Below are 12,528 nucleotides of genomic sequence, written 5' to 3'. Positions count from 1 at the left end.
ACACTGTTCCTATTGCTCATTAGGGACACTGATACTCATCAAAAAACAGTTCAAACAACAACCTTTACATAAAAAAGAACTTCTGGCGAAAACATCCAGCACTGCCTTTCTAAAGTACCTAGACAGAAACCTTCCAAACTCATTGCTGCCTCTGGAAACCAGTGATCCAATGGGTTCTGATACAGATTTTCCACACAAACAGAATCTACCACTACAGACATGTCCAGTTGCCTTGGAGATCTTTTTCGGGCTACACACATCAGAGAAACTTTCAAAAAAATAGGGTTTTTGGTCGCTAACATTTCCCACCACACACACACAGCCAAAACTGAAGCAATAAGAACCAAGCGAATCTAGCTAGTGGTGCACTCTGAAGTGCAGTCCTCCATAACTCCTGTAGTTTAAGTATTAAATAAATGGCATTTCTATCAACTGACTTTTACAAAAATTCAATTTAGGATGATGGGATCTGTGGGAGTCAGATTTTGGGAATTCTGAATGTAGCAGCATGACCTGACGTTTAAGCTGATGCTATTAAATAATATAAGAGAAAGCTCAACGCTATTTCTCCCCTTTTTTCAAGATCCATGTGCAGTGCTCCCAAATTTATTTCCTCACCCCTGTATTTTCGGAGCACTCTGCATTCCTATACACATGTACAATTTCCTCTCTGTTTTCTTAACAAGTGAGGGTAGGGTTTTTTAAAAAACCTGTAGTTGCATTGTATTAACAACAAATTGGCCAAATTAAATAACGTTTCCCTTATGCAGCAAGTGATCCCATATTTGTTTCCAGTACTCTATATAAAATACATTACGTCACTATCCACATTGATCTAGTTACCAGTAGGAGTCTGTCAGAATTTCCAATATTATAGCAACAACATTCATATTTCTAGAGTTAGGGTTTGCCAGTTTTGCTTTTATAAACCCTTTTTCTCAGCCATAAAAATTCACTCTGGGCTGAGACTTGGCATAAAAGGAGCAGAACTCAACAGATTAAAATGATCTGTTCAAATACTGTATCATTTTACTGCTTTGACTCTTTTTGGTACTCCGATAGCTTGACTGTGTGGTGGGATTAGTCCAGAAGGTGAATTAACTGCCTTTGGAATATTCAAAAATAATTTTGAAATGAAGACAAGTTTCTGTTTTAAAGCTAGTTTAATAAAGGTTTTTCTTCCCAGATTAGAAATTTCAGGTTCTTTGTTAGCAAGTGGATTTACTACATGTGCAGGGCACCCATGTAAAAGGGACTAATGAACAGCATCTCTGGCCCCAGTTCTACAAAGGGAACATGGATGTATCCGATGAAGTGAGCTGTAGCTCACGAAAGCTTATGCTCAAATAAATTTGTTAGTCTCTAAGGTGCCACAAGTCCTCCTTTTCTTTTTGAGGATACAGACTAACATGGCTGCTACTCTGAAACCTGTCATTATGCAAGGCACTGAATTTAGCCGTATGGAGTGGAAATCTATCAACTTCATGAAAAAACTCGTACAGATACAGACAGACATCATCTTCCTTTCCAAATGCAAACAGATGGACACCATACCAAAAGGACTGAAGGTAAAAATCCATTACAATCTACATACCACACAGACTATGCTGGCAGCTTGTGCCACACGCTCTCAAAGAAACCGCGGAACCACCTGATCAACATCCTCTACAGCAAACAGTGAAAGATTAAGAATGAGCTCTCAAAACTGGATACTCTCATAAAAAACCAACCTTCCACACAAAATTCCTCGTGGCTGGACTTTACTAAAACTAGACAAGCCATTTACAACACACACTTTGCTTCTCTACAAAAGAAAAAGGACATTAAACTATCTAAACTACTACATGCCACAAGGGGCCACAATAGTGGTTCCCTTAATCCACCAAGCAATATTGTTAATCTGTCCAACTATACTCTCAGCCCAGCAGAAGAATCTGTCCTATCTCGGGGCCTCTCCTTCTGCCCCTCCACCCCCACGAACATGATACAGTTCTGTGGTGACCTAGAATCCTATTTTCGACGTCTCCGACTCAAGGAATATTTCCAACACACCTCTGAACAACATACTAACCCACAGAGACCTTCCTACCAAGACTACAAAAAGAAGGATTCTAGGTGGACTCCTCCTGAAGGTCGAAACAACAGACTGAACTTCTACATAGAGTGCTTCCGCCGATGTGCACGGGCTGAAATTGTGGAAAAGCAACATCACTTGCCCCATAACCTCAGCCGTGCAGAACACAATGCCATCCACAGCTTCAGAAATAACTCTGACATCATAATCAAAAAGGCTGACAAAGGAGGTGCTGTCGTCATCATGAATAGGTCGGAATATGAACAAGAGGCTGCTAGGCAGCTCTCCAACACCACTTTCTACAAGCCATTACCCTCTGATCCCACTGAGGGTTACCAAAAGAAACTACAGCATTTGCTCAAGAAACTCCCTGAAAAAGCACAAGAACAAATCTGCACAGACACACCCCTGGAACCCCGACCAGGGGTATTCTATCTGCTACCCAAGATCCATAAACCTGGAAATCTTCGACGTCCCATCATCTCAGGCATTGGCACCCTGACAGCAGGATTGTCTGGCTATGTAGACTCCCTCCTCAGGCCCTATGCTACCAGCACTCCCAGGTATCTTCGAGACACCACTGACTTCCTGAGGAAACTACAATCCATCGGTGATCTTCCTGAAAACACCATCCTGGCCACTATGGATGTAGAAGCCCTCTACACCAACATTCCACACAAAGATGGACTACAAGCCGTCAGGAACAGTATCCCCGATAATGTCACGGCAAACCTGGTGGCTGAACTTTGTGATTTTGTCCTCACCCATAACTATTTCACATTTGGGGACAATGTATACCTTCAAATCAGCGGCACTGCTATGGGTACCCGCATGGCCCCACAGTATGCCAACATTTTTATGGCTGACTTAGAACAACGCTTCCTCAGCCCTCGTCCCCTAATGCCCCTACTCTACTTGCACTACATTGATGACATCTTCATCATCTGGACCCATGGAAAAGAAGCCCTTGAGGAATTCCACTATGATTTCAACAATTTCCATCCCACCATCAACCTCAGCCTGGACCAGTCCACACAAGAGATCCACTTCCTGGACACTACGGTGCTAATAAGCGATGGTCACATAAACACCACCTTATACCGGAAACCTACTGACCGCTATACCTACCTGCATGCCTCTAGCTTTCATCCAGACCACACCACACGATCCATTGTCTACAGCCAAGCTCTTCGATACAACTGCATTTGCTCCAACCCCTCAGAGACAAACACCTACGAGATCTCTATATAGCATTCTTACAACTACAATACCCACCTGCGGAAGTGAAGAAACAGATTGACAGAGCCAGAAGAGTACCCAGAAGTTACCTACTACAGGACAGGCCCAACAAAGAAAATAACAGAACGTCACTAGCCATCACCTTCAGCCCCCAACTAAAACCTCTCCAGCACAACATCAAGGATCTACAACCTATCCTGAAGGACGACCCATCACTCTCACAGATCTTGGGAGACAGGCCAGTCCTTGCTTAAAGACAGCCACCCAACCTGAAGGAAATACTCACCAGCAACCACACACCACACAACAGAACCACTAACCCAGGAACCTATCCTTGCAACAAAGCCCGTTGCCAACTGTGTCCACATATCTATTCAGGGGACACCATCATAGGGCCTAATCACATCAGCCACACTATCAGAGGCTCGTTCACCTGCCCATCTACCAATGTGATCTATGCCATCATGTGCCAGCAATGCCCCTCTGCCATGTACATTGGCCAAACTGGACAGTCTCTACGTAAAAGAATAAATGGACACAAATCAGACGTCAAGAATTATAACATTCAAAAACCAGTCAGAGAACACTTCAATCTCTTTGGTCACTCGATTACAGACCTAAAAGTTGCAATTCTTCAACAAAAAAACTTCAAAAACAGACTTCAACGAGAGACTGCTGAATTGGAATTAATTTTCAAACTGGATACAATTAACTTAGGCTTGAATAAAGACTGGGAGTGGATGGGTCATTACACAAAGTAAAACTATTTCCCCATGTTTATTTCCTCCACCCCCGCACCCCTACCCCCTCACCCCACCCCGCTGTTCCTCAGACGTTCTTGTCAACTGCTGGAAATGGCCCACCTTGATTATCACTACAAAAGGTTTTTCCCCCACACTGTCCTGCTGGTAACAGCTCACCTTACCTGATCACTCTCGTTACAGCGTGTATGGTAACTAACACCCATTGTATCATGTTCTCTATGTATATAAATCTCCCCACTGTATTTTCCACTGAATGCATCCGATGAAGTGAGCTGTAGCTCATGAAAACTTATGCTCAAATAAATTTTTTAGTCTCTAAGGTGCCACAAGTCCTCCTTTTCTTTTTTGCGGATACAGACTAACACAGCTGCTACTCTGAAACATGGATAGCATGTACTCATTGAAATTAATGAGGCTCTGCATGGGATCATAGGTCTGCTCATGTGATTTAGGATGGGGTTGAAGTCAGCTTTGACACAGTATACTTGGTGTTACAGCTTACAAAGCCATTACATTCTACAGAGTCACTGACACCTACTTAAGCTTTGATATGCAGTTTTAGATGATCTGCAAAGTGAGGTTTAAAGAAACCATGATGGACTAGCAAGTGAATAAATGTATGTAAAAGAAGAGTTTGTAATTATGTTTTAAATGTACATAATGAACTGGGGGGAAGGGAGGGGAAATGAAAGAAAATATTTGTGTCCTATTCGGTCAACTCTCAAAAAAGTATGCTCAGTTAAAAACCAAAACAAAATGTATGTTGCTTAGGCTTTCAATGAACTACAAAAACAACTAGATTCACATAATACTAAAGCTCTAAATGATGTAAATATTTTCTATTGTAAAATGAGCATCTACTTTATGCGTATTATAGAATGGCTGGGGAAATTGTCTGCCTAGGAGAAAATCCTTTGTCATTTTTTTCTTTAAATTGGTTTGGATTTTTTTAGGTTATGCTAGTATAAAAATACAATAGATTGTACTGGTCTTTCTTTAGCTTACATAACCCTAAAGCTGTTCCAGTTTAAAATATGAAATCTGGTCAGCAATTAGCTCAGACACTACATAAACACTGTTGTTGTTTTGGCCAAAAAGAAATTAGCTGAGATATTTAAAATTGAAAGGGGAAATCAGTTCCTTGGAGGTTTTTGAGATTCTTGGCTTATTGTGTACCACCACAAATATTGAGGCATTATCCATGTCTGGCAGGCAAGCAAAAACAGTTTGAATGGTTGCTACAGAATTTCACTGATCATTACTTCATCGTGACAAATTAAACTCTTCTTCTGAAGACAATGGCCCCGATTCTCAGGTCTGGCTGAGCTGCTCTCAGTGCAGGACCCATCACCTTTTAAACTACCTGATTTTGGCCCCTTTACCCCACAGTGTAAATTACAGGAAGCCTCAGGATTGCTCTCTCTGGCATCCAGCTGCTCACAACCTCCAGGGACTGTTCCAGCTACTGGGAATAGTTTGAGCACAGTAGCACTCTGGCCACATTCCCTTTTGCCTGACATGCTGTGGGCGTTGGATACTGCAAAGATCTTCTGTGCTAGCTGTATGTCACCCAGTTAAACAGGCTTTATGGGCCCTTTACACACCGGGAACTGCTCAAAAGAAACACACTGTGAAAAGGAATCAAGCCCTATGCGAACAATGACAGTATTTTCAATGACACAAACAGGCGGTCAGAGAACTGACTAAATTCCATTGCTTTCAGTTAGAAGAGAACCAGCAGCGTAAGAGTGGATCCATCTAGATTTTTAGACAGCACCGACTAGAACAGCGTTCTGGTCCATGCCTGGGAATCCAAAGAACTACTGCAATACAAATAATAATAAATAACAGAAAACTTTGAATTAGTTTCACCATCCTTTAGGCTGAGCATTTGGGGCATTAGAGAGTCTTCCTTAATTCCAAAGGAGTCTTCTACACATTTTGTTGACTTGCACCATAGTGCATACAAATACAAATAAGGTGTTCTTGCTACTGTTTTATTTCACTTTTAAGTTCAAACACTTCCTGCATTGTTACAGGGAAGTTAATTTCCTGTTTCGCTTTCTGGAAGGCATTAAAATGTTTTGGCTTACATGCTACAAGATTTCCCACTCAGGAAGAAGTGGGTTTTGGATCGAAATGGTTGGAATGTGATTCTGCTTCCCATTGTTTGCTGAATAAATATAGAACAGGCAAGTAAATTATGGGGATTTACTTTGATAGTTAGTTTCTGATGATGATATAAGCCACAAAAGTGAAGCTTGAGTTGCTGGCAGTCGATCACCAAGATGGAAGCATAGTGCTATTATTCAAAATTCCCTTGCTTCATGATTGTATACAGTTCATGGAACCAAATTCCAGTGCTATACCCCAGACAGACTACAAACCAAATCCCACTTGGCTAATTCACAAGAGTTGTTCCATGGATTTTAATAGAACTACTCCCATGAGTGAAGTGAACAAGATCAGACCTGCTTTCTCCCTCCGTGTCCAGCTGCTGTCATCCCCCCTCCCACAGCTTCTCCTCCTCCTGTGTGACAAACCCAATGAAACTGAGGAGTGATCAAAAAGTTTGTCTCCACTCTTCCCTGACTGCCTCCCACCACAGCATCTCTGCCTCCTCGTTTGTGTAAAAATAACTTTGCTTTACTGCCCCAGTATTTTTGTATTCTACATTGCAGGAAGAGGTTTTGCTGCTCTACTAGGGTGAATTGGTTTCATCCCCTACCTCATGCCTATGAATTTAATTGGCTAAATCACATCACTGGCAGCGGCACTGTGGTTAACCCTGGATTCCATGCTGGATAAATTCTATTCTCCCACATTGTTTTCTACTATTTTGGTGCAAAGAGAAGCCTCTCTGTCTAATTATGTTATAGCAAAACTCTGATCATAATCTCAAGGAACAAATTCAGCATAGGACAAAATTCACCCCACAAAAGGTCCTATTTGCCATCTGAATCCCACTTAATCCCTTGATACTGAGTTTAAGTGAAATATAGGAACTTGTGCAGGCTCTCTGTACTAAGGTCAGTTTCACCTCAGACTCTTGAACCTAATCCCGTTTACTTATATGAACACTGCACAACTATTTTCACACACATTGTGCTGTACATTTACTTCTCACGAGAGGAGTGCTAGTGGACTGAGCACAGGACTGGGAGCCAGGAACTTCAGAGTTCTAATTCCAGCACTCATACTGCCTCCCCACTCTAGCCTTCATTACTTCACCGGTAAAAGAGGGTAATTACATGAGAAGTAGGATGGTCCAGTGGTTGATGGTCCCCATGAGCTGAGGACTTGGAAGACCTGGGCTCAATTCCCTGCTCTGCTACAGACTTCCTAGATGACACTGAGAAAGTCACTTAGTTTCTCTGCACCTCAGTTCCCTATCTCACAGGGGTCTTGTGAGGATAACGTCACTAAACATTGTGAAGTGCTCAGATACTATAATAATGAGGGGCATATATGTACCTTACACAGACAGTTCTTCAGAAGCATGTTGTGAGGTGGAATTCAATTACTAACTAGGTATTCCAAAATAATAGCCTAAAGTTAGGAGTTATTGGGTGCTCAACAATTCTGAAAATCAGGCAGTTGCCTAAATATGGTCTTAAGAACCTAATTTTAGGCACCCATTTTTGAACATCTTGGTGTTTGTGTTCTAAATGGTTTTGAAAATGAAAAACCACTAGAGCAAACTGCTAAGTATGATTGGACAAGAGGCTCGGAAATAAGTCCCTAAAGTAAGTCTCCTAAATTTATAGGTAAGCACATAAATATGTGGCATGATATCTCTGGGTGCTTATCACCTTCGAAAACCTGGCAACCTAATTCGAAAACCTTCGAAAACCTAATTTTAGGCATCAAAGTTTTGCCCATTGTGCCTGTAAAAATGGGTCTGCAGGATCAGCCTTTGAGATCTGGCAAGCTTTCCAAACTGTTACCCAAATCTGTGTTCTGGCCATTAAATTTTTTTTTTTTTTTGCATTATACTGACAGGCAGTAGTGACTCCAAATCAGTGAATATTGCATGGGCTTAAAGACATACTTACATACTAAATGGACACATCAACTTTCTAGCATTATATTGATCCACATTTTTGGAAACAACAGCTTTAAACAATTAGAGAGATTCCAGTCTCTGAGATGTAAGTAGCAAAACTGCACATCTCCAGAAACCTGCCAATGCGCTTCCCTGGTTGGTTCATAAAAGACATCAGGTTTCATCTTAAAGCCATTTGTGCTATGCGGACCCACAAATCAAGGTAGCATTTCATTGCATGTGTAGTAACCAAGTGGAATTGTTGACATTGCTGTTTTAGAACACTTGGGGAGAGGAGTCCTCTGCTGCAATAACAAGCCGAGGACCAACCTGCCACTCCCAGGTTTGACACCACGCTAACTGTTTTTCTGACTGAAGAAAAGTCTGATCCAATACCTACACTACCCCTAAACAAGCCAGAGGAGATTCTGTAGCACAACACAAGATGTTTCCTCATCCCAGATACATCAGAATCACCTACCGTGATTTAAAGGACAACATCACAGGCATGGTTTTTATTTTCTTTCAGTGTTATGCATGATATTCACTCAGGATCCTGCTTTCAATATATGCTGAAAATTGCCATTTTAGTGAACATGAGATTCTTGTCAGAAAGATCATTTTCTAGAATATTCACAGTAACTGCACACAACTGAAGTCAATTAATTAATGTGATTGAGCATGTGGACAATATTTTGCAGTATTTGTCCAGCTTTATTCATGAATATGCAAAAAAAAAGGGGGGGGGATTTAATTGAAACTGTTTTGCAACCTTAACTACCACGGGTGCACATACTATTGTATAATAAACCAGTGTAACATTTCAAGCATAACAAATTTGCAATGGGTACCACCGGGTACTTGTCATAATAAACCAATGTAAAAGTTCATCCATCACAATTTGCTCTAGGCTAAAAATGTGTGCACAGTTTGTGAGCACACCACGGGAGCACAATGGCAGATTTTTTGGGGAAGGCTGATTTCATTGTTCCTAGTCTCTGAGATTAGTCATGCAATCTAAAGATGTTCTAGAGAAAGACCGAGAACATCCACCACACATGCAAGACATTTCATTCCATAAGGCTCACGCGGGAACTTCTTAGACATGTAGCCAACAAGCGGTGGGTGGTCTTCTGAATAATAAGGAGAACGTATGTTAAAACAGCACATGCTTGAAAAACATTTTTATGACAGTTAAAAGATGCATTTAAATAAATACGATAGGTTCAGTATGTGCATGCAGTATTCACATCTATGAATACAGGAAGATAATAAATGCCGCATATTGTAATAGCATAAACTTCTCACTCAACCCAAACTGCCCAAGCACAGAAGCCGTTGCTAAGTCTGCATGTTTGTTAAATCAAAACAGGAAAGGAAATATCAATCAAACATGTTAACCAAGCTTCACAGTTGCTCCACCAGCTCTTACAAATATTAAGCTGTTTAGTATAAAATGCTCATCCGTGTTTATAGCTACAGTAATCAAAAGAGAATGGATCCGTAATCATGAAAAGTCACAAAATAGAAGAGGATGCAACTACATTGCCAAATATACTAATTCCGTTTGTAAGTTTAATTGTATTTGTTACATAGTTGAGAGTAGTTAAAATTCAACTAAAATACAAAATTATGGTAGTTAAATTCTGGACTAGATTTCTGGAAGCCATGAGAAAAATCTGAATTCACAATTGAAAAATAAATCTGAAGATTCTTCCACACATATGGGTTAAAGGTTCAAACAAGCTATTGAACCAGATCTGTTTTCAATTGTCACAACAAATGTTCTTTACGATGGCTGTCATAAAGTCAATTCTTTTGACCTTTCAGAGTGAAGTATAACTAAGCAAACCAGGGAAAGATCTTCTAAATAAGATATTTTATTTTTAAAGATCTGAACTAAACTGCTTTATGCAGATGCCACCCAACAGATATGTCCTAGAATAATACTTAGAGTCATTAATAGTTTCTATTTGTACTGAGTGCTGCCATAATGGTAATTTGACAACAAAATCCATCCGAAACTATTACCAACACCCTCCAGGATTCAACAAAACCTGATACAATTATGCTAGTGCTAATCACAGATTCCAAAATAAATACAACTAGCGTGGCCTGGACCACTTGACAAGCCATAGGTAACAACAGCCAACAAAAAAGTAACAGGGTCTGCATTTGTCTAACGTTCGAATATGTATCTCAGCCACACTATACAAAATAAACATGTGATCAGGTAACATAAAGACAAAGAGAAACTTGCTGTTCAAAAGACTTCTGAGTAAATAATGTCCATGTCATTTGAAAACAAGAAGAAAGTTTTAGAAATACAGTTTATTTTAGCTTTTCACTGGAATCCCAGTGAAGTTCAAAAAGCACGAGCAGATAACTTCAAAACAGTACAGCTACGTTCTCGGTGCTAATAAATGTCTAAGGGAAAGAGTCTATGCTAATGAATAGCCTCAGTCATTTTTATGAAGTCCCACTGACATTTGATTTACGTGTCTGTCCTGTAAAGTTCCTGACCCCATTTCTAAAGACAAAACAAAATATGTGCTGCACAGCAAGTAGAAGATGACTGAAGTTTCCATGGAGTCAAAAAAATAATGCAATGCTTTAATCAAAGCATTCGGGATTCATTTGACAATAAAAGTGTGCCGAGGAACGAGTTAATGGGCTGTGTTTACAAGTATTTCATTATCACTACGTCACTCGCATGCTTATTTGTACACACTTCAAACTCAATGTTAATTTTAGTTGGACATAAATGGTCTTGCTGGACTCATCCCAGGCCATTATTGCAGCTAGGGTTGCCAACTCTGACTGAATCTATTCTGGGAGATTTTTTTTTTCTAACATGACAATGTCATTTTCTTAAAATATCCTATTAAAATCTCCCAGATTGCTTTCAATAGTCCCCGGGAGATCAATGCCAATTCCAGGAGACTCCCCGCCAATCCTGGAGGGATGGCAAACCTAATTGCAGCACACTCATTGAGTTGACTTACCTTATTCACTGTTTGTGAATTACTGGAAGGGAGGAAGCAATGAGTGTGCCTTGAAGAGACCGCCTTGTATCTCTCTTGCTGTGACTCAGCTAGTTTGTTTGGTGAACTCCCATTATAAACCGCCAGAAAGAGTCGTTTGGTCCGCATAGGTGGCAGGATCTGGTAGAAAAGATAGACACCCACCACCAGCACCAGAAGGAAGGGGCGAGGGCGACACAGCCTGAGGCGAGAGAGAATCTGCCCACAAACCATGACCACTTCGCCTTTCTCACTTTGCCCTTTTCCACATCACAGGAACATTCGCAGCAGCCACTTTCCATCGGCACGAAAAAGACAAAGGAGTGTTTTTCCACAACTAATTCAAGTTCTTCCCATTCCTGATGCTGAACTCCCCCATGGTGCCGAACAAGAAGTCATAGGTTCAAAAGGCAGAAAGCGCTCCAAAGAGCTCTTCATAAAGGTTACAGGAATAGAATCCAACCTGTGCAAAACACAAACAAACAAATAGCAATTATCGTCTCACTAATGAGCCAGACTTAGCCTTTCTCCAATGCACAGTTTGCAGAACAGACCGATGTGCAAACAGCTGAGGAGCAGAAATCTTTACTCCAGCTCTGCAGAAGAAACTACAGGCACACAATAGAATCCAAGGAAGCAAGAAGTAAAACTTAATATATGCCTTGCATGGCTGAAGACTGTCCAGGTTTTGCCAGCAATCATTTGATTTTTTTTTCTATCACATTTTCAATCCCCACTTTGTTTTTACTGTTTCCTTCATTCCAGTCCTTTTTAAATTGCCCTTTTCCTGTCAGCATGCACCGCTCTCAGTGAGCATTTATCTGGAATCTGACAGACTATGAAGACTTTCCTTTGGGTTTGTTTTGTTCCGATTTGAGTTCAAAGTTATGTTTACTTACTCAGTTGTTATCCTGACAGAAGTTTTCCATTCTCCCCGAATGGATTGCTGATTAAAACCACTTGGAACAACTCAGCTTTATGACTCCAGCTCATCTCAGATAGACAGACAGACATACACACAGTCCTGCATACACCATCTGAACTCAGTTGGGCCACAGACATCATATAAAGAAAGGCTGGACTGCATAGGGGGTGGGGCTAACTTCACTCAGCTCTGAAGAGGCACAGATTGGGAACTGGAAAAGCAATGTTAGATCTGAATCAGAAACAAGAATTGTCCCTGCTCATATAAAATGTGTATTTCCAAATTACAGTCACACAACAGTTATTTAAAAGTCTTCTGTTACTGTAACAACTCAGATTGAAAAGAGCCTTGCAGGTAGGGGAGAATCCAACCATCACATGCAGCATTTGAATCCAATTTTACAAACATATTGTTAACATTTCCATGAGCTAGACTTACTTGTGTCTATCACTTCCAGC

At 40.7% G+C, this 12,528-nt stretch overlaps 1 protein-coding gene across 1 annotated transcript in view; it reads right to left on the bottom strand.

The window, feature by feature from the left end:
- The window catches only part of CPED1 (cadherin like and PC-esterase domain containing 1), a 217,806-nt gene extending 205,583 nt beyond the window's left edge, over nt 1–12,223 (bottom strand). The window contains exons 1-2 of the mRNA XM_074942311.1: nt 12,045–12,223; nt 11,128–11,608 (exon numbers count right to left, since the gene is read on the bottom strand). Of these exons, the coding sequence (XP_074798412.1) occupies nt 11,128–11,379 (252 nt within the window). The 5' untranslated portion in view covers nt 11,380–11,608; nt 12,045–12,223. The remainder of the gene's footprint in view (nt 1–11,127; nt 11,609–12,044) is intronic.
- Between the last annotated feature and the right edge of the window lie 305 nt (nt 12,224–12,528).

The sequence above is a fragment of the Natator depressus genome, chromosome 1 (genome assembly GCF_965152275.1).
Source record: "Natator depressus isolate rNatDep1 chromosome 1, rNatDep2.hap1, whole genome shotgun sequence".
Taxonomy (NCBI): domain Eukaryota; kingdom Metazoa; phylum Chordata; order Testudines; family Cheloniidae; genus Natator; species Natator depressus.
This window is presented reverse-complemented; position numbering and strand designations above follow the sequence as displayed.